The sequence below is a fragment of the Hyperolius riggenbachi genome, chromosome 2 (assembly GCF_040937935.1).
Source record: "Hyperolius riggenbachi isolate aHypRig1 chromosome 2, aHypRig1.pri, whole genome shotgun sequence".
NCBI classification, from domain to species: Eukaryota; Metazoa; Chordata; class Amphibia; order Anura; family Hyperoliidae; genus Hyperolius; species Hyperolius riggenbachi.
Genome location: NC_090647.1, coordinates 7,091,807 through 7,114,251, shown reverse-complemented (window position 1 = coordinate 7,114,251; position 22,445 = coordinate 7,091,807). Strand labels below are relative to the sequence as shown.

The following is a 22,445-nucleotide window of genomic DNA, read 5'->3' as shown; positions in this document are numbered from 1 at the left end:
CATTGGCCAATCAAAGCTGGATGGGTGTTCCAGCCTTAAGGGTGCATACACACATGCAGTTTTGATTGGACAATGTAGCAGGAGAGCCTACCTAGTACACAGTATGTTCAAAGTATTCCAAATCTCTCACACTATATTGAAGTAGGAAAGTTTTTATTTCTTGACATTAGATCCATAAGGGCAGCAATATTGTGTCAGATATGTCCTCAAATCTGCCTTTTTGTATTGTACAGTTCATCCCAAATCCCCAATCCTCTGCCGCCCCCTACTGGTCACTGCAGAAATGCACACACCACAAGCCAGATATCTGAGCAGCTAACGGAAAGGCACACGGCTCCCTCTAGTGGTTAGTCTACAAATTTGTGAATTTAGCATCACAGAAAACTACATTGTGAGGCATTTCTGTCCATTATTATTTTACAGTATGTTCTGGACGAGGATATCCTAGTGGGGAGAAGCATAGAGGGTGACTATCATAGGAGGGCCCCCGCGTACGTACAAAAAGGGCGTCGGGGAAAAAGGGTGCGGTGTGTAAACGTTAATATTGTTTTGTATTTAGTGTACAAATAATGTTTTACAAATCTATAAATCATTAAATAATGTGTATGAAATCGTCAATTGTGAAAACGTTAATCTTCCCTGTTTCAAAAGTGAAACTTATAATTACGTTTGTTAAAAAAAACGATAATATATGTTTAATCGTTATAATTGTATATTATTGTGATTAACCTTCATTTATGGTTTCTTCTTATAATAAAATCTGAAAATAAAGTTTATAACAATGATTTAAATATAACTAAGTTCGTAATAAGTGTTGTAAAACATTAGTAAGTATTACTAAAATTTTACTAAAATTATACCTAACCTTACCCTCACACAGAACCCTCCCTGTACCTATCCCCAACCCCTAGACCCCCCTGGTGGTGCCTAAACCTAAGACCCCCCTGGTGGTGCCTAAACCTAAGACCCCCCTGAGGGTGCCTAAACCTAAGAACCCCCCTGGTGGTGCCTAAACCTAAGAACCCCCCTGGTGGTGCCTAAACCTAAGACCCCCCTGGTGGTGCCTAAACCTAAGACCCCCCTGTTGGTGCCTAAACCTAAGACCCCCCTGGTGGTGCCTAAACCTAAGACCCCCCTGGTGGTGCCTAAACCTAAGACCCTCCTGGTGGTGCCTAAACCTAAGACACCCCTGGTGGTGCCTAACCCTAACCACCCCCCTGGTGGTGCCTAAACCTAAGACCCTCCTGGTGGTGCCTAAACCTAAGACCCCCCTGGTGGTGCCTAAACCTAAGACCCTCCTGGTGGTGCCTAAACCTAAGACCCTCCTGGTGGTGCCTAAACCTAAGACCCCCCTGGTGGTGCCTAACCCTAACCACCCCCCTGGTGTCAGAATCTCATATTAATGCAGATAAATGATCATCTACCTAGCCAGACTGTGTACAAAATGTTAAAAGGTTTGCAGATGATTTGAGTGAATTTCAAGATTAGTGAGTATGAATAGAATCAGAATTACATTGTATTTCTCAGTGTTATTTTTTGGAAGTGAGCTGTTTATTTCTACAAGGTTAAAAGTGAGATAGTATTGAAGAGATGTTCACATGTTATGCAGTATTGTTGTGTTAGTAAATTTAACCATCTAAGGTCAAGGTGTACCCTGCTTAAGCTAAGCCTATTTTATACGTAAGATGTTAATCACATAGGGCCTGATTCACAAAGCGGTGCTAACAGTTAGCACGCTAGTGAAAAGCCCTTTATCACTCCTGGGGCTCGATTCACAAAGCGGTGCTAACCCAGTTAGCATGCCTAAAAGACTTTAGGCATGATAACCATTGCACCATGCTTTGAAAAGCCAGTTTAGGCGTGATAAGTTTAGGTGTGATAAGTTTAGGTGTGATAAGTTTAGGCATGCTAAGTTTAGATAAGTTTAGATCGCTTGCAAAGTCCCGCACGCAAAGCAGCGCCATTAAACTTTATACAAAGTGCACCAGTCTTTGCTAGCGTAAAACTTTTGATCAGCTGTGCACTGCGGTGCTAACGCAGTTGGCGCTTAAACTTAGCATGCCTAAACTTATCACACCTAAACTTAACATGCCTAAACTTATCACACCTAAACTTATCACACCTAAACTTATCATGCCTAAACTGAGTTTAGGCATGATAAAGGGCTTTTCACCAGGGTGCTAACTGTTAGCACCGCTTTGTGAATCGAGCCCCTAAACTCTGTTTAGGCGTGATAAGTTTAGGTGTGATAAGTTTAGGTGTGATAAGTTTAGGTGTGATAAGTTTTTAGGCGTGATAAGTTTAGGCATGATAAGTTTAGGTGTGATAAGTTTAGGCATGATAAGTTTAAGCACCAACTGGGTTAGCACCGCAGTGCACAGCTGATCAAAAGTTTTGCGCTAGCAAAGTCTGGTGCACTTTGCATACAGTTTAATGGCGCTGCTTTGCGTGCGGGACTTTGCATGCGATCTAAACTTATCTAAACTTATCATGCCTAAACTTATCATGCCTAAACTTATCATGCCTAAACTTATCATGCCTAAACTGAGTTTAGGCATGATAAAAATGGTTATCACGCCTAGGGCCTGATTCACAAAGCGGTGCTAACAGTTAGCACGCTGGTGAAAAGCCCTTTATCATGCCTAAACTCAGTTTAGGCATGATAAGTTTAGGTGTGATAAGTTTAGGTGTGATAAGTTTAGGCATGATAAGTTTAGGTGTGATAAGTTTAGGCATGATAAGTTTAAGCACCAACTGGGTTAGCACCGCAGTGCACAGCTGATCAAAAGTTTTGCGCTAGCAAAGTCTGGTGCACTTTGCATAGAGTTTAATGGCGCTGCTTTGCGTGCGGGACTTTGCGCGCGATATAAACTTATCTAAACTTATCATGCCTAAACTTATCATGCCTAAACTTATCATGCCTAAACTGAGTTTAGGCATGATAAAAATGGTTATCACGCCTAAAGTCTTTAACTGGGTTATCACCGCTTTGTGAATCAAGCCCATAGTGTTCACACATATCTAATAAGCTGATCAATAATATACACTTTATTTCAGATTGGTTTAAAACAGGCCATAAGCCTTGTGTCGGCCATTACCACTTATAACCACAGGGTGCATCTCTTGTGCCTGCTACTACCACATATAACCACAAGGGGCATCTAGATATCCCTATTTAAAAATAAAGGGTGAGGTAATGCTATAAAAAGAACATGACTTCATGTAAAATCCCCTACCCCGACGCCATATTGGAAAAATCACAATAAAAAGGCCTGGCAGGCTAGCACATTGGAGATCAAGCCTGAAACTCTACTGAGATGATTGAGGCCTAGCAAGAGACTGCCTTCAATTGTGATTCTGAAACCCAAGAGAGGTAATATGCAATTATTCTTGGTGAATTTATTGACAATCGCTATATAAAAGTTAAAGACTTGTCATTTTCACACTTCAGCAGTTTTTTGAGTTTTTCAGATAACTTTTTTCTATGTTATTTTTCATATACAATCAGTAAGCATTACTATTGAAATGCAAATGCAAGCTTAGAGATAATTACCAAGCTTTGAGTGATTAAGATATATCTACTTTAAGTTCTTTATACAAGAATAGAACTTCATATATAATTTTCTAAGGATAAAGCTATATTGTGTGTACCATACACTGTACAATCTCGAGATAACACTTATCGATGAAGGATTCAAGCTATAGTAGAATATTTGCTATATTGAAATGGACTCTTTTCACTAAAGGAACTTTGAAAATGTATTTTTGGATGAAAATGTATTTCTTGGATGATTGACAACAACTGGAGAGATGTATATTCCTGTATATAAACTTTATTAATTTTTTAATAACAAGATAATTTTATAAAATTCAACAGCTGAGTGTTGCGTATTTCTTTCAAAGGTAAAACTGTTAACCTAAAAATATTCTGTTTATAGTGAGCACGCACCCACTTCTGTCTAATCTTGGTTATGACGACCTCAAGGCTGGCCCTTTGAGGTAGTAGGTAATCATTTTAAGCAGATATCGATCAGATATTTGACACTGGTGGTGCCTAAACCTAAGTCTCCCCTGGTGGTGCCTAAACCTAAGACCCCCCTGGTGGTGCCTAACCCTTAGACCCCCCTGGTGGTGCCTAAACCTAAGACCCCCCCTGGTGGTGCCTAACCCTAAGACCCCCCTGGTGGTGCCTAAACCTAAGACCCCCCTGGTGGTGCCTAACCCTTAGACCCCCCTGGTGGTGCCTAAACCTAAGACCCCCCTGGTGGTGCCTAACCCTTAGACCCCCCTGGTGGTGCCTAAACCTAAGACCCCCCCTGGTGGTGCCTAACCCTAAGACCCCCCCTGGTGGTGCCTAACCCTAACCACCCCCCTTAGTGATTGCTTTATTATGTGGATAATAATGTTTTACAAATAGTGACTGTAAAAAATATATTGCAATTTAAAGTAATGTACTGATCGCTTTATTTTGTGAATAATAATGTTTTACAAACAGTAAGGGATAACATGTAAAATAATGTTTTAGTTAAATAGGTTAAATATGTTTAGTATTTTTATAAACGTTATTCGTCACGGGTGCATTTTCTAAACGTAAATCATCACAAGCACAGTTATAAAACATTAAAAATCTCCGGGCGCCGTTTGTAAAACGTTATTTATCTCCGGCGCCCTTTTTTCCTGTTCGGCGCCCATTAAACGATATTTATTATGGGAGTGAATGGCGGCGCCCTTTTTGTCCACTAGCTGCCTGCGCCCTTTTTTCCCGGCCCCGGCCTATACATTCCCTGCTGACTTACAAACACTGGGATATTCCTGCCCTTTGGAAAATTACAGAAAATACCCCAACACCACTAAAACATCAAAAGTGACCCCAGAAAACAGCAGCTGCAGTTGCCCCTATCATCCCAATAAAGTCATAAAACTATAAATTCTTCAGATAAGAGCCTCAGATGACTGTCAGTACAGGACAGCAGATTACAGGCTTTACATAACTTCTGGCAGAAGCTTAGAGCAGAGTGTGCTGCTGGTAGTGATGGGCTGAACACCAAATTTAAAGAGAATCTGTATTGTTAAAATCGCACAAAAGTAAACATACCAGTGCATTAGGGGACATCTTCTATTACCCTCTGACACAATTTCGCCGCTCCTCACCGCATTAAAAGTGGTTAAAAACAGTTTTAAAAAGTTTGTTTATAAACAAACAAAATGGCCACCAAAACAGGAAGTAGGTTGATGTACAGTATGTCCACACATAGAAAATACATCCATACACAAGCAGGCTGTATACACCCTTCCTTTTGAATCTCAAGAGATCATTTGTGTGTTTCTTTCCCCCTTCTGCTCTCATGCACTGAAGTTTCAGGCTGCTCTTTTTTTCATGCAAACAGCTTTGCCTTTGTCTGAATTTCCTCAGTATGTGAAAGCCCAGCCAGCTCAGAGGAGGATTTATCCAGCTTGTAAAAGATAAGAGAGAAGAGAGAAGCTGCTCTAATCTAAATATCACACAGGCAGTGTGCATAGAGGGGCCTGGAAGGGGGAGTTCATAGCAGAACCACAACACTGAAGAACTTGGCAGCCTTCCAGACACAGGCTGACAAGTCTGACAGGGGAAAGATACATTGATTTATTACAGAGACTGTGATAGTAGAAAGTGCTGCAGTAAGCAAGAACACATTAGAATAGCTTTTGGAACTTGTAGGATGATAAAAAACAGGATGCAATTTTTGTTACGGAGTCTCTTTAAGATTCGCGAACGGTGAATCTGGCTCCCCGTCATAGACTTCAATGGGCAGGCAAATTCTAAAACCTACAGGGACTGTTTATGGTCACAAAAATGATGGAAACATTGTTTGAAGGGTCTATTACCTGGACAGGGGCATGCCGGAGGGGGGTCCATGCCAAAAATCTCACCAACAATGATCTAGTTGATGCAGAGTCAGGTTTTCACCTCTAAAGGGCAGAAATCACATTACATTCCTAAACTGGTGGAGTAAAGTGCTTAAAACATCCGACGTGTATACACGTCCAGCAGGTACTGTAAGGGTTAAGCCCACTTCACACTGACAGACGAAACGCCACGATTCACCATTGAATAACTGTGCATGGTTTGCTGCATTTCGAGGTACTACAGCACGCAATCCCATTCAGTATAATAAACAGGATTTCAAGCCCCGCCCCCCGACGGGAGTGACGCGCAGTGCAAAGACACGGGGCTCCGTGCTGCATGGAAACAAGCTCTAAAGTTTCCATGTTTAATTGAAATAATGTTGTATTAAAGCTAATATGAATTTCAAAATAAATATATAAATAAAACTTACCTTATTGAGTTACATTGTGAAACTGAAAAATTAGAATATTATTCAAAAGTCCATTTTTTTCAGCAATACAGATTAAAAGGTGAAAACTTGGCCTCTCAACACACCAATTCCCCTCCCGACTACGCTGGCCAAACTCTCAACCTTATTCTCTCTAAATCCGCCACCTTCCCCAACGTGGACAACACACCTTTCCCCCTCTCCGGCCATCACCTTCTCACTTTCACCATCTCCCCAGCCTGCTCCCCCCACCTCCCTCTCCGGCCATCACCTTCTCACTTTCACCATCTCCCCAGCCTGCTCCCCCCACCTCCCTCTCCGGCCATCACCTACTCACTTTCACCATCTCCCCAGCCTGCTCCCCCCACCTCCCTCTCCGGCCATCACCTTCTCACTTTCACCATCTCCCCAGCCTGCTCCCCCCACCTCCCTCTCCGGCCACCACCTTCTCACTTTCACCATCTCCCCAGCCTGCTCCCCCCACCTCCCTCTCCGGCCATCACCTTCTCACTTTCACCATCTCCCCAGCCTGCTCCCCCCACCTCCCTCTCCGGCCATCACCTTCTCACTTTCACCATCTCCCCAGCCTGCTCCCCCCACCTCCCTCTCCGGCCACCACCTTCTCACTTTCACCATCTCCCCAGCCTGCTCCCCCCACCTCCCTCTCCGGCCATCACCTTCTCACTTTCACCATCTCCCCAGCCTGCTCCCCCCACCTCCCTCTCCGGCCATCACCTTCTCACTTTCACCATCTCCTCAGCCTGCTCCCCCCACCTCCCTCTCCGGCCATCACCTTCTCACTTTCACCATCTCCCCAGCCCGCTCCCCCCACCTCCCTCTCCGGCCATCACCTTCTCACTTTCACCATCTCCCCAGCCCGCTCCCCCCACCTCCCTCTCCGGCCATCACCTTCTCACTTTCACCATCTCCCCAGCCCGCTCCCCCCACCTCCCTCTCCGGCCATCACCTTCTCACTTTCACCATCTCCCCAGCCTGCTCCCCCCACCCCCCTCTGGTCGGTGGCCGAGAGATCTGCGTAACCTTGGCCCAACATCCACCCTCCCCAACCTTATCTGCCCAAACCATGCCCAATACAACCAGGCCCTTTCATCAGCCCTAGACATTGCTGCACCTCCATCTTCCGCCCCAGCTGCCCCAACAATCCTCAACCCTGGCACAACACCCACACTCGCAAACAATCTTCAGATGGTACGCTCGCAAGGACATGGCTCTCTCACCCTTTTGGATTTTGGATTTTGTTACACATTTATTCATACTAATTATGTCACTGTTATTACCGATTTTGTACTTTGCACCAACTCTGTATTTGCATATTGGTTTATATCATTGTTTGTATTAGTTTGTACCCCATGTTTGTTACTTACTTTGTACAGTCAATAAAGTTGTGAAATTCTGCGCCAGCCAGAGCCGGGACAAGGTCCTCCAGCACCCAAGGCTGAGACACCAAAGTGCACCCCCCCCCCCAATTCATCACACACTGATTACTATTAGAATAAGAGGCATCCCAGGGCCCCCAACACCCTCAACACCCTAATCTCTAGTTATCTGGCTTGCAGTCACTGCCATGTATCCCCTTTTCTTATTTCTCTCTGCTACAAACACAATAGGGGAATGATAGCTGAGTGAGTTGTGTGCCCCCTCCTACACAGCGCCCTGAGGCTGGAGCCTCTCCTGCCTCTGCCTCGGCCCGGCCCTGGCGCCAGCCATAACAGATTCGGTAGAATGTAGCTATTATATGGGTACGCAGTGGCGTAGCAATAGGAGTTGCAGAGTTTGAGACCGCATCGGGGCCCTTGGGCCACAGGGGCCCAGAAGGGCTCTCCCTCAACTGCTGTATTAGCTTTCTATTGGTCCTGTGCTGGTAATAATCACTTCTATAGATGCTTTGAATAGTAGTAATCTTTAACACACTGTTTCCCATCCCCTTCTTGCACCTCTCGACACTGGGGTTGCCATTGGCAGGTTTTGGAGCGCCATATCAATTGTTCTGTATAGAGTGCTCCTTATCTACGCCACTGTGATTGCGCACTTGAGCAAAGTTCCAGAGAATAATCAGTTTATAAAAAGATAATCTTGTGCTCTCCACAGTACTCAGACTTATAAAAAGGAAATAAAAGCTTCCATAGCGTAATACTGTAAGATAGGGCTCGATTCACCAAGCAGTGCAAACCCAGTTTTCGCGCGCCCTTGCGGTTGCGCGCGGACATGCGTACGCCGTGGCTCGCGATGTGCGGACTCGCGCGGAAAATGTGTGCTCGCGCGCTAAATTGAACACGCGCGAAGAGCGTTGTGTTTCGCGTGAACCGGGGCTCTTCACGCGAAGTACTGCTGTTCGCGCGATGCCTGCAAATTTGAAAATCTCGCCGGCGCGTGCTCGCGTGCTCGCGTGTTCGCGTGCTCCTGTGCGCGCGTTCGGCGGCTTCGCGCGAGCGGCTTCGCGCGAAAATGTGTGCAATTACATGTAATTAATGCTATTGTTGATTTCAATTGAGCTATGTAGTGTGTCTATTAAAGGATTAGTTGGAGGCTGCTTTGTTGTGGGTTGCCATGGATGGAAATAGGAGAAGAAGCGTGCGCCTTTCTGGCCAGGTGCAGTCGCCCACCCATGCTGCTCATGGCCGTAGTGGCCGATCTGATCGGCCTGACCGCGACCGCAACCGCAGCCGCAGTCCCCATCGCACCAGTCCCCGAGGTGCCAGTTACCGCCACCACCGCAGTCCTAGCCCCTATCCTGGCCCCTCCGGCTCTCGCCAGACCACCAGCCAAGAGCCCCGGAGAAGGGGGATCCGTTTTTCAGAGGCCGAAAACTTGGCACTGTGTGAGGAGGTGGTGGTGCACTTCGATCAGCTGTACGGGCGCGATTCTGGAAAGACGGATGTGGCTACCAAAAACCGCCTTTGGCGCATTATTTGCGCTGAAGTGTGCGCTGTGGACCATCAGCAGCGGACCGAGCAGCAATGCCGCAAGCGGTTTGCTGACATCAAGCTGCGGCTTCGGAAAAAATTGACCAAGCTGCGTCAATACGCGTAAGTTTAGAAAGCATGTGTATTTTTGCCACCAATGTTAGTTAATTAACCCTGTGCTAAACTACAATAATGGTCAATGTAATTGGTGGCATGTATATTATTTGTCTTCCACAACGGAAGCCACAAATATGTCGTAGTGTAATTGCTGTTGGCCATCCATGGTTAAAGTAACTTTGATATAATCTCAACCGTTTATATGTAGTATAATGGGCAATGCAATGTAGTATAATGGGCAATGCAATGCATAAACACAATTTTATTTTTCTTTGCGGCCTGTCACATATCAAAACCAGATATCACATCCACTAAATGCTAGAATATGTTTCAAGGGAATCTGAGCTGTGCAAAATTGTGTGAAGTGTAAGCTTTGCGATATATTTGGTGTGTTAAAGGCCCATAAGCCAGGATTGCTATCACCAATATTGGAAACTCATCCCTTTAATTAGTCTCATATGTAAGTTATACCGGTTCAGGGGCTCTTTGGACATAATCAGTGCCTTAACTGCATCCTCCTAGCCCCAAAACCAGCATAATTCATGTGTCATTAATTAAAGGGATGAGTTGCCAACACTGGCTCCCACGCCGCCATCATCCACTTCCTGGATGGTCGTTACCGGCTCCAGTCACTTTTGGGGGCCTCGGCGGATCCAACCAACAAAGGACGGCGTTGTGGGAGTGATCCGTGTGTATGGGGCTGGAAGTTATGTATACAATCTTTTGCTATGGACTCTGGTTCCCTTTAATAGGTTTTGGTTATGTTTTGTGTAGCGCTTCACCTAGCGTTTATTGTTTTTCAGAACAGTCTTAAGGCTCAGACACACATCAGACTATAGTGTTTGGGAAATGAAAGATCACAGACCAATCTTACCACCCTTCATGTAGTATGACAGCCATACTCTACACACTCTTTTCTATGGAGCAGAACTCCACATCAGATAAAAAACGTTGAAAGATGCTGCACACACAGATGCTGTACACGCCCAAAAGATCAGTATCTGCCAAAGAGGTGTTTTTGCCAAAATGCATTCCTGCAAATTGCAATGCTCGGCGATGAGATTGGCAGATCAGCATACACACGATTTAGCTGTCATTCATCTGCAGATCAAGCTATCTTCCGCAGATCTGAAAATCCATCCTGGTGGATCTGATCTGCAGATGAATGTCAGTGAAATCATGTGTGTATGGTGTTCTGCATATCTCATTGCCTATTTTTGCCATTTGCAGGAATGGATATTTTGCAGGAGCAGATCTTTGCCAGCTACTGTTCGTTTGAGTGTGTGCAGCATCTTGCAAAGATTTTGGTCTGATGGGGAGTTCAGCTCCATACAATAGACTGTCAAGGTATGGCTCTCATACTACATGAAGGGTGCTAAGATTGGTGTTTGATCTTTCATTTTCAAAAGACTATAGTGTGATGTGTGTACGCACCTTTAGTTGTTTGACATTTCCAACATTCTTAAAGGGCCAAATCTCTGCTCAGCATGAGTTGCACTATTTGCACTCAGGGAAAAAAGCTAGTGGTTTGACACAATCCGCTACCCAATGTAGCGAGTGGCAGTGGTCACACTGCTGCATTAGGCCTGGAACCCACTGCAAACCGCAAACGCAAAACGCAACCGCTAGCGTTTTGTCTGAGCGGTTTGCAAGCGGATTCATGCGCGTTTTGGGTTGTGTTTTGCAACATTGTATTTTTTTCCCCAGCGGGTGCCTAGCGTTTTGCGTTTTGCGTTTTTATCCTCATTGGTCCTGTGAATTATTTTTCATTTTGTTACAGTGTGCTGAACCGCAAAACGCTAGCAGAACCGCTCAGTTTAGGTTTTGCTGATTGTTTCTGCTAGCGTTTCAATACTTTACATTGAAGCGCTAACGCTCCCAAAATGCTGCATGTCCTGCGTTTGCGTTTCTGGGAAACGCAAACGCTCCTGTGGAAGTTGCCCCATCCATTAACATCAGCTGAGCGTTTTGGCAAAACGCTAGCGTATCGCAGCGCTGCCAAAATGCTCAAAAAAACGCTCTTGTGGGTTCCAGCCCTAGGCATTTTGTGGAAAACGCTGTGGTTTGGTGGCGATGAGTGCTCCTCAAGTAGCGTTGTTGATTATTGTGGTTCGAATGCTAATTGCGATTGGTCCTAAACCGTGTTAAGTGATGTTTTTGTGAGAATGGGCGCCAAAGCTCTCCCGCGAAAGGCTACCGATAATGTGCGGCATTTTGCCATTATAAGTGTGAATGAGCCCAGCTTCTATATCCCTAAATTGTGTCAACCAGCTCCTAAGTGGTTATTTTTCTGAGTGTTAGATTGGCAGAACATACTTTTTGTGCCTATTTGCAGGATGAAATGGGCTTGCAAATCCAAATTGCAATTGCTTTTCAATGTACAGTATGCTATTGTGTTTGAGCTACTATACTCATTATAGTACATCGCAATTGCATACAGCTCTATTGCATACTAAACGCTGCAGGATGACCATTGCAGGGTTACCAACATCGCATCGCTATTGGCTCACACAAAGGCCCTTTTGCCACTCGCCTGCACTGTGCATTTTTTTGGCCAAAGGCAAGGTACATGCAGCAAATGGAAACTGCAGCAGCTATTTATTAGGGCCGTTCTCCACTAGCAATCGCTAGCGTTCACGCTGAACGCTAGCGATTGCTGTATCTCGAATGTTATAGAAAGTTCAGGCCATTGCGTTCCCGATGTTATGCTGTAGTGCCTAGCAAAATGGAGGTAAATTTGGATCCATGGCGCTATTGCGTTTGCTGCAAACGCAAACCACGCTAGTGGAAATAACCGACCGACATTCATATGTGATTTTGCAAACCCTAGTGATTGTACAATCAGTAGCGCTTTCCCATTTGGCACTTCACCTAGGGCAAATGCGCTAGCGGAAAAGGTCCACAAGTGCCATCCGCTTGACATGCAATGTTGGTAAAAGCACAATTGTTGGCCTGCCGCATTTGGTATGCCATTGGGCTGTACTCTAATGAGTAGAGTAGGTCACTTGCAATCGCATACTGACAATTGAAAGCCAATTGCTATCGCATTTAATTTGTAAAAACAGCCCTTGCAAATTGCTGCTGCAGTTTCCATTTGTTTAATGGTACATTAAACAAATGGAAACAGCAGCAGCAATTTGCAAGGGCTGTTTTTAACAATTAAATGCGATAGCAATTGGAAAGGCCTGTTTTTCACAATTAAATGCAATAGCGATTGGCTTCCAATTGCCATTTGCAATCACAAGCAAATTGCAGGGTAGTGGAAAAAGGACCTAAGTGTGGTGACCTACCCCAGTCAGATTCAGCCCTTTAGCAGTTCCCTTGTATACGACATGCAATTGTAAGCCACACATGTCAAGATGGATAACGAAGTTAATGGTATTTAGCAGTGTGAATTTGCAATTGTATTGTGGAAATGTTTGCTGTTTGACTGCCTGCACCAGCATGCATCCAGTTTTGCTGATATGTCATATAGTTGTGTTTAGTGTCTGCATGGCTGTTGGTGTTGGTGTTGTGATTGTTACATATGTACATAAGGCCAGTCTGTAATGTATGATTTGGTGCAAGGCACAACTCTCAGCTCTTCCTGAATCCGCACTTCCGTATGTTGGATGTGTCAAACCGCTAATTGATTGTTCAAGATGTGTAGTCGGCCATATGTGTAAGGTTTCATGCAATCCCATTTGGCTGCTTGTGCTGTTGATAATTTGACTATGGTCCTTGGACACAGGCCCTGAGCAAGCATGCATGAGTGCATGGATTTGTGTGACTAATTTGGTGTACCTTTATGTGTTTGTGTGTTGGAACAGTATAACTAATTCATACATATGCATCAGCAGGGCAGGTGTGCTGGTTTGTGTTTTTACTTGGTCTTACAAATGGCATTCAAAAAATCACTGTCAGTTGATGACTTCTCGATTTTAAAGTGACCCTGTACACTGAGTCATTGACATTGTTTAGGATTACCTCCAACCCATTGAAGCTACAGGGATATTGAGGCTGCCACAAGTGTTGCGATTAGAATAGCACAAAATGGCTGCATATCATGCTTTAGTCACTGTAAGTTTGGGAAACATAGGCCTAAACCACGGGGCCACATAACCCCTGGTATTGTGTTTGTTATTCTAATTGGATTACAGTTGTATTGTAGAAGTGGACAGACATCTCTGTTTGCTTATGGTATGTAGCAAACATGAATGTATCCCAAACGTTGCAACAACACTTTTCCCTTTCAGAACATAACAAGCAATGCTATGCTCCATTTTGTTTTCAGGTAACAAGGAGTCCTTTGCGCAGCCATTTTCTGATGACTCCTGCAGAACAGTAAAGGTGCCTACACATGTCAGATCAAAGTCTTTTTCAAATGACATTTCTCCTCGCAATTTGAACACCTTCCATTATTATTATTATTATTATTGATTTATAAAGCACCAACATATTCCGTGGCGCTGTACAAAGTAAGAAACAAACATGGGGTACATAATAATACAGACAATGGTGTACACCAATATACAAGATACATAATTAGTGACAAAATACAAAGAATGATACAAAATACAAATTATAGAATTGGTAATGACAGTGATAAAATTAACATGATGAATAAAATGTATAATGGTTACCAAGACACAAAAGGGGGAGAGAGCCCTGCCCTTGCGAGCTTACAATCTAAAGGGAATGGGGGAAACAAGAGGGGGGGTAGTATGCAGCAAATATATAGAGGCTTTGTGTTTTAGGATACCTAGTAGGAGTGCAATTTGGTCTTAGTACAAAGGGAAGTGGCCTAAGGTAGAGCATATGCTTGTCGGAACAAGTGTGTTTTTAGAGAGCGTTTAAAGGTAGCAAAGGTTGGCGAGTGACGGATGTGTTGTGGGAGGGCATTCCAGAGGAGGGGTGAAGCGCGTGCGAAGTCTTGTAAACGTGAATGTGAGGAGTTGATTCTAGAGGAGGACAACAGAAGATCATGTGCCGATCTGAGATTGCGATTGGGTTTGTATCTGGAGATTAATGAGGATATGTACCGGGGGGAGAGATCGTGGAGAGCTTTGTAGGTTAGGGTTAGGAGTTTGAACTGAATCCTCTGGTTAATTGGCAGCCAGTGAAGAGCTTGACAAAGAGGGTCGGCAGAGGAAGATCGAGAAGAGAGATGAATGAGACGAGCAGCTGAGTTCAGTACTGACTGGAGCGGGGCCAGTTTGTTAGACGGTAGTCCACAAAGTAGCACGTTGCAGTAGTCCAGACGAGAAATTATGAGAGCATGTATTAACATTTTAGTTGTGTCTTGAGTGAGAAAGGGACGGATGCGAGATATGTTTTTGAGTTGGAGATGGCAGGAGCTGGTTATGGAGTGAACATGAGGAATAAAAGAGAGAGATGAATCGAATATCGAATACCCCCTTCCATGTAGTATTAGGGCCATACTCAACACGGTCTGATCTATGTAGCTGAACTACCCATCATTTAAAAATCTTTGCAAGATGATGCACACAAAGATGTAGGACACATTAGAAACATAATTAGCATCTAAATATCACTTCCTGCTATCCGTTGGTGCAAAATGCATTTCCAATTGATATCTGCACATCTCAGAGACACCTTGTTGAAGGGACAATTATCTGCAGTTCTAATCAACCAGGTTGTATATGCACATCTGCCTACAATTGTGTGATCTGCACATGATGGGCCATTAAACAACGTGTGTGTGAAATCAGCAGATATCATAGTCGTTGAATGTATTTTGCATCAACTGCATTTAGCCACATACTGATCTGTTGCATGTGTCCATCCTCTTTCTAAGTTTTGTATGTGAGGTGGAGTTCAGCTCCATAGTCTAGACTCTGAAGGTATGTCTCTCATACTACATGGAAGGGGGTAATATTGGTCTGTGAGCTTTCATGTGGCCCACACTTTGAACGGACATGTGTGCACACATTAAAGGCTGCAGTAGTGTGTGAATTCGACATTACAAAGGTGCATGCAGTATGTGTCGGCTTTAAATACTAGCATGTGAAGTGTATGTTGAATGTTTGCCACTGGGTCACAGTCACACAGACAGGATTATCAGGATAGTGCAGACTGTTTAGTTGTAGTGGTCTAATTCTATGTTGTTGTTTTTTGTTTGCTCAACATAGCCTTGGTACCGGTGGTGGTCCCCCCGCATCCCTGGCATTGCTCGATTATGAGCAGGTGGTAGAGCCGCATTTGATGACGGCAGCCCTGCATGGCATCCAGGGTGGCTACGATGCCGACGCACCAACTTCTGATGAGGGTAATTAATGATGCTGTTTTCTTGGAAAGTGAACACGTGTTTGAGTATGCGTATGACATTGATAATGCTTGGTTTCTCTATGTCAAAATTGTAGGTGAAGGTGGGTCTGGCCTTCAGGGTCCTGCTGGAGTGGCACCTAGCATCCCACAATCAGAGGGCCCATCACGTTCTGGCCAAATTCCTGGTGAGTTTCCAGTGTCTGTAGAAACTGCTGTTGAACAAGGCAGTGGAGGAGCAGCCTGTGTTGCCTAGTGTCCTAACCTGTGTGTTTTTCTTCCTTTGGTGTAGCTGTTGTTGCCTCTGATGCTGGCTTGGCCCCTGATGCTGGACTGGCTTTGGTCCCCGGACATTCTGTGCCGTTACCTCCCTCTGGCCAAATTCCTGGTGAGTTTCCAGTGTCTGTAGAAACTGCTGTTGAACAAGGCAGTGGAGGAGCAGCCTGTGTTGCCTAGTGTCCTAACCTGTGTGTTTTTCTTCCTTTGGTGTAGCTGTTGTTGCCTCTGATGCTGGCTTGGCCCCTGATGCTGGACTGGCTTTGGTCCCCGGACATTCTGTGCCGTTACCTCCCTCTGGCCAAATTCCTGGTGAGTTTCCAGTGTCTGTAGAAACTGCTGTTGAACAAGGCAGTGGAGGAGCAGCCTGTGTTGCCTAGTGTCCTAACCTGTGTGTTTCTCTTCCTTTCGTGTAGCTGTTGTTGCCTCTGATGCTGGCTTGGCCCCTGATGCTGGACTGGCTTTGGTCCCCGGACATTCTGTGCCGTTACCTCCCTCTGGCCAAATTCCTGGTGAGTTTCCAGTGTCTGTAGAAACTGCTGTTGAACAAGGCAGTGGAGGAGCAGCCTGTGTTGCCTAGTGTCCTAACCTGTGTGTTTTTCTTCCTTTGGTGTAGCTGTTGTTGCCTCTGATGCTGGCTTGGCCCCTGATGCTGGACTGGCTTTGGTCCCCGGACATTCTGTGCCGTTACCTCCCTCTGGCCAAATTCCTGGTGAGTTTCCAGTGTCTGTAGAAACTGCTGTTGAACAAGGCAGTGGAGGAGCAGCCTGTGTTGCCTAGTGTCCTAACCTGTGTGTTTCTCTTCCTTTCGTGTAGCTGTTGTTGCCTCTGATGCTGGCTTGGCCCCTGATGCTGGACTGGCTTTGGTCCCCGGACATTCTGTGCCGTTACCTCCCTCTGGCCAAATTCCTGGTGAGTTTCCAGTGTCTGTAGAAACTGCTGTTGAACAAGGCAGTGGAGGAGCAGCCGGTGTTGCCTAGTGTCCTAACCTGTGTGTTTTTCTTCCTTTGGTGTAGCTGTTGTTGCCTCTGATGCTGGCTTGGCCCCTGATGCTGGACTGGCTTTGGTCCCCGGACATTCTGTGCCGTTACCTCCCTCTGGCCAAATTCCTGGTGAGTTTCCAGTGTCTGTAGAAACTGCTGTTGAACAAGGCAGTGGAGGAGCAGCCTGTGTTGCCTAGTGTCCTAACCTGTGTGTTTTTCTTCCTTTGGTGTAGCTGTTGTTGCCTCTGATGCTGGCTTGGCCCCTGATGCTGGACTGGCTTTGGTCCCCGGACATTCTGTGCCGTTACCTCCCTCTGGCCAAATTCCTGGTGAGTTTCCAGTGTCTGTAGAAACTGCTGTTGAACAAGGCAGTGGAGGAGCAGCCTGTGTTGCCTAGTGTCCTAACCTGTGTGTTTTTCTTCCTTTCGTGTAGCTGTTGTTGCCTCTGATGCTGCTTTGGGGAGTGATGCTGCAGTGTTTGTGATGACCCTCCAATCTGGGGACTTATCTCCGGCACGGTCTGGTGAGTTTCCTGTGGATGTAGAAACTGCTGTTGAACAAGGCAGCCGAGGAGCTGGCTGTGTTGCCTAGTGTCCTAACCTTTCTATGTGTGCTCCTTTTTGTGTAGTTCATGTGATTTCTGGGTCCAGCATGGATGAGGGCCTGCAGTTGGACTCATGGCAACATGCGGAGGATTCCCATGGAGCAGCAAGTGGTGGTGAGTTTTATGTGTTAGTATATGTCCTTGAGGCAAAAGGATATGAAGAAGGTTTGGCTAGCTAACATATCTTCCTTGTGAAAACACTGTGACAGTGTAGCATGTGGCCGGTTGAGAGGTGTGTAGGTAATGTTCGGAGTCAATACATCTCAAAGCATGCAGCTAATCTGCCACAAAGGACCTTTCAATGGCTCTTGAATGGCAAGTGACACATGGGTTGGTGAGGTAGTGAGTGCACATGAGCATATACGCCTTTGTTAAGGATTTGCTAGTGCCTGACTTCATTTTTGTTCTTGTATGATCTACAATGCTCCATGTCCAACCACACCTACATGGCCTGGCATTTTGCAGGGACTCTCAATTTTGACCAATAGGAATGCTGCCATTGGAGGTTAGATGTTGTAATTCACATTGAAAGAAGGAATCTCAGAATGCAAACATTAATCCTCGACATGGCGTTTGATTTTGTGTAAGATATGTTGTTGGTATGGTGAAATAAACAGACCACATTCACTATTAAGTTTCTGCAATGCATTGGTACTGACCTTGGGTGTGTGAAGCCTCATCAGCCTTCAGAGGCTTCCCACCTTTTCCTCTGTGGTTGGTGGTGCAGGGCAGGGAACCCAGAGCTGACCATTTGTTGATATGGCCAATGTTACCCTTTTGCCCCTCCAGTGGGGGCACTTTCGTGACGATTAGAATTGTGATTGTTGTGATTAGGCATTTTCCGTGCTTCACACTGTAGTATGCTGGCCACTTGTGTCTGAGCATTACAGTTGCTGCATGGCGAATGCCTATTGTAGTCAATTTCTGTCTCGAGGACCCGTACTGTGCATGTAGTTGCGTGTGCTAGGTTGCGAGGTCAATAGCAGTTGGTTGAGGAGGATAGTGTCCACCACCATGGGACGGAGGAGGGGGGAAAGGGTCAATAGTATCCAAAGCCTTGATACACCACAGGTGGATCCCCCCCCCCCATGGTAATGTTTGTGCCAGACTGGTTCACTGTAACCACCATGGAGGTTGTGAGGTCCCGCCTGACAGCACAAGTCACCCTGTGTCCCCCCCCCCCCCCCCCAGCTTTTTGTGCTTCACTTGACTGCAGCTGCATCTAACTTCCTGGCACCGCACAAACTTGACACACTACACCACCCTCTGTTTAAAAGTAAAGCACCAATAAGTGCAGATGGAGTACAGTTTAGAGAAGAAGCAACAGGGACAGAGGGGGACTACCGCTTTACAGTTTACTTTACAGTGCAAAGCACATCCCAATGAGATATGTATTTTGTCTGTATGTGCTTCGCACTGTAAAGTCCATGGCCAGCCTCCATGGTGGTTACATTGAAGCAGTATATATGTATGTCGATGTCTCCAATCAAGCCAATTGTGAAGATAATAGTGCCATGTACCTGAGTCTGCAAACCTTACATTAAAGGGTGCCAAAAGGAACAGCTGCCATATACTGGTATTTTTGAGAGCACATCCAACCAACAGCTCACTCAGGCCAAACATTTGATTATACAGGGATTGTATGGCTGGCTTCACTGGCAACAGAATGTGATAGTATTTCACTATGAAAATGATCAATATCTGTGGAGATGCTGCCAATGCCTTGTGTTTTCCACAGACACCTCTCATCCATTACCAGCTCTGCTGAGCAGTAGTCCCCCTCTGTCCCTGTTGCTTCTTCTCTGCGCTGGCCTCCATCTGCACTTATTGGTGCTTTACTTTTAAACAGAGGGTGGGGTGGTGTAGTGTGTCAAGTTTGTGCGGTGCCAGGAAGTTCGATGCAGCTGCAGTCAAATGCTGCACAAAAAGCTGGGGGGGGGGGGGGGGGCACAGGGTGACTTGTGCTGTCAGTAGGCGGGAATGTTTTGCTGCTACTGTCATCCATTTGAGTGCCACTATAGAGCCACTCCCAAAGGCCCCGTCCATGTTGGTAATTTTATGCATGGATTTATTTAAAGTAAAGATTTGACTCCAACAATGGTGTAGGCAGTGTTTGGGCACTGATTTCACAGCATATTCCATCACACTCAGGGATGCAGCTGTATCTAACCGGCACTCTAGTTTTGTGGCCTTCCAAAGTCAATAGCATTACCTTTTTAAAACAATAACAGTTGCATGACTGTGCTGTTTGTGTGTCCCTAATATTTAGTGCAACTGCCCCTGAAGAAGCATGTCGATCATGTGCTGTGGTCAAAGTTATCAAGGATTTCAGACATCTCATTTGACCATGAAGACAGGCAAATACATCATCAGCACTGTTAAGCAACTGTTATTGTTTACAAGGAAGCATCCATATTAGTCCATATCCGTCTCAATGTGGTTTTCATTTAAAGCCACATCACACGCTTTGCAATTTAATGCAGTACATGAACTTTCGGGCCAGGAAACTTATTTGTTTGTATTAAACATTGTGGGCCATTGTGACAGTATGTAAATGCAAAAGTGATGGTTTGTATTTTTTTTCCCATTCATTTTCAACTATACCTCACACTGACTCCAATCATGATGTTGTCATTGTGTTGGCGCCTGTGCATGCTGACCCTATTTTTTAATTTCTTGTATTTGCAAGGTGTTGTTTATTGTGAAAGGTTGTTTGGGTTGTTGCAAACTTCTACTTATAAACCATTTACTCTTCTCTTCCTAGGTGATGACATGTCACTGGGTAGTGGTCCCGATGGGATGGTTGAATGCCCAGGCCCAAACCTCAACCTTCACGTCTCTTCTGAAACAAACACCACTGTACATAATCAGTCACCAACATCTGACCAGGCCAACTCTGGCACCTCCTTCCATTCCAGAAACTACACTCGGGCAGACTATAACACCGACCGGTGGCATTCCCGGCATTTTCTCCAGGCCCAAGAGGACTATAGGGTCCTCATGGAGGAACACATGCGCCGCTTCCACCAAGACTTTGAGACCTTCAACCGTACTGCTACGGACCTGGCTGGAAATGTGCAGAGACTGGCCAATGCTGGAGTGGGCCAAGAGGCGAGCCACCAGCGTTTGGCAGAGGATGTTGATCGGCAAAACTTAATTCTGAGCCGGATGGCTCGGGCTGCCGAAAGCCAAAATGCTCTCTTGGCACGGTTGGCTGATGGTGTTGAGCGGCAGAACCTCACTCAGGCCAGAATGGCTGAAGCCCTTGAAAGGCAAAATGCCATTTCAGAACGCCAGAATGCTTTGATGAACCAGATTTTGAATAAATAATTTTTGGGGCCACACATTGCAGTTCCATTTTTTTACTTTTGGGGGTCTACCTTATTAAGAGTGCTAATCTTTACAAAAGATGCATCTTATTAGGTTCATACATTATAGTCCTTTGAAGAGTACTTTATTGTTCAAACCAAACAATTCATACTGAGGTATGGGCACCAATAGATTAGTTGACATTGTGTAGGGCGACTTGTTTCCCCTAAATTTTTGGAGAAGATTCACTATGTCCTTAGTTACACATTGACTATTGGAATATTATAATGCTGTCTGAGTGTGAAGTTCTCAGCCATCATTGTAGTTGGGCGCTTGGTACTGTGACCATGCCAATAGGTTATGTATAACAAGTTGACCACACACTGCAGAAAGCATTGGCCTGAAGGGACACAAACAGTGAAATGGATGTACACACTGTGAACTTGGCCACGGTCCTGGAACCCCTTCAGGAAAATTAATCCTTGAACTGCCGGTGCTACGCCTCACTCAGGTCACCCACCTGAGGGTAGAATCATGCAAACAGTGAAGAGGCGGCACACAAAAGGCTTGCTATTTAAAGCATATATTGATGGAGCAACACTACATGTTACGAACCATCACGGTTCTTCATCAGGTGTAAAATGAAACCAAATGCAGTCCACACATTTAGACGAATTCAAAACCACACCCCTTAGCTCCGGGGCGTGGTGATCTTAACTAGACACTGGCCACACCTAGCTGTCACAATTACATTCTATCTACATCTACAACTTCTCTGATAGAGAAATCGATCAAAGATTAACATTGTTTCAAATTAGCATACTCCCTATACTTCTAAACACAATACCACATTAGGGGAACTCCAAAATATGGCTACCCCATCTAATAAACAATTTAACTGACCGTAATCCCAGGGCACTCCACTAGGGCTACCCGTAAACTCCGACCTAAAAAAGAAAGGCAAAGGTTGTAACTGTAGTCACTACCACTAGATTCCATAATACATTGCACCGCTAACGTTGCCTGGCCTAATTGAAAAATGGCAATAAAAAGCACCTTAAACGGCACAGCAAAAATCACAGTTACTATAAATGCTCTGCAAAATGCTAATTAACTGCTATAGAAATGCTACCATAATGCCATAGAGCAGCCAAAAAAATGCTGAAAAAAAGCTGAAAAAAATGCTGCCATACTGCTATAAACCGCTGTGCAATAATGCTATATGCATGCTCTGCGAAATGCTAAATAACCGCTGTGAAAATGCTGCCATAATGCCATAAAGCTATCTCTTGCAGGTAACCATCTAAATACCCCGCTAGTGGGTACAGGACACTCCCCCGGCTCGCCACAATGGGGCGACCAGGAGGATCCTGTAGCCCCTTGTGGATCTTAGGAAGAAGATATAGTAACGGGACACTAGGATGGTCGGTGGTCAAACCTCTAGCTGTTTGTTGTGAGATTGTCCCATCCTCAACTGCACATGTTAATAGGAAGTCCACCTTGGCTTTGACTTTAATTGTTGGATCGTCATCACATAGTTCATAATGCTCAACGATTCCCACTTGCTTCAATCCTTCCTGTACATAACTGTCCTTGTCTTGCACAACTGTGGCACCCCCCTTATCGGCTTTAAGTATGATGATACTATCATTGT

The 22,445-nt window shown here is 45.2% G+C and overlaps 1 protein-coding gene across 1 annotated transcript; it reads left to right on the top strand.

The window, feature by feature from the left end:
• The first annotated feature begins 16,144 nt into the window (after window positions 1-16,144).
• On the top strand, window positions 16,145-20,812 carry LOC137544559 (uncharacterized). Its single transcript, XM_068265659.1, has 9 exons — window positions 16,145-16,207; window positions 16,312-16,407; window positions 16,512-16,607; window positions 16,712-16,807; window positions 16,912-17,020; window positions 17,112-17,207; window positions 17,312-17,401; window positions 17,507-17,596; window positions 20,247-20,812. Exons 1-9 carry the CDS (start codon window positions 16,145-16,147, stop codon window positions 20,810-20,812), a joined length of 1,302 nt encoding a protein of 433 aa, XP_068121760.1.
• The last annotated feature ends 1,633 nt before the right edge of the window (window positions 20,813-22,445 follow it).

Excerpts from the sequence above, each read along its gene's own strand:
- LOC137544559 (XM_068265659.1), top strand. The coding sequence starts at position 16,145 with ATGCTGGACTGGCTTTGGTCCCCGGACATTCTGTGCCGTTACCTCCCT. Across the intron at positions 17,021-17,111 it reads ATTCCTGGTGAGTTTCCAGT|CTGTTGTTGCCTCTGATGCT; the intron begins GTCTGTAGAAAC and ends CCTTTGGTGTAG. Across the intron at positions 17,402-17,506 it reads CTTATCTCCGGCACGGTCTG|TTCATGTGATTTCTGGGTCC; the intron begins GTGAGTTTCCTG and ends CTTTTTGTGTAG.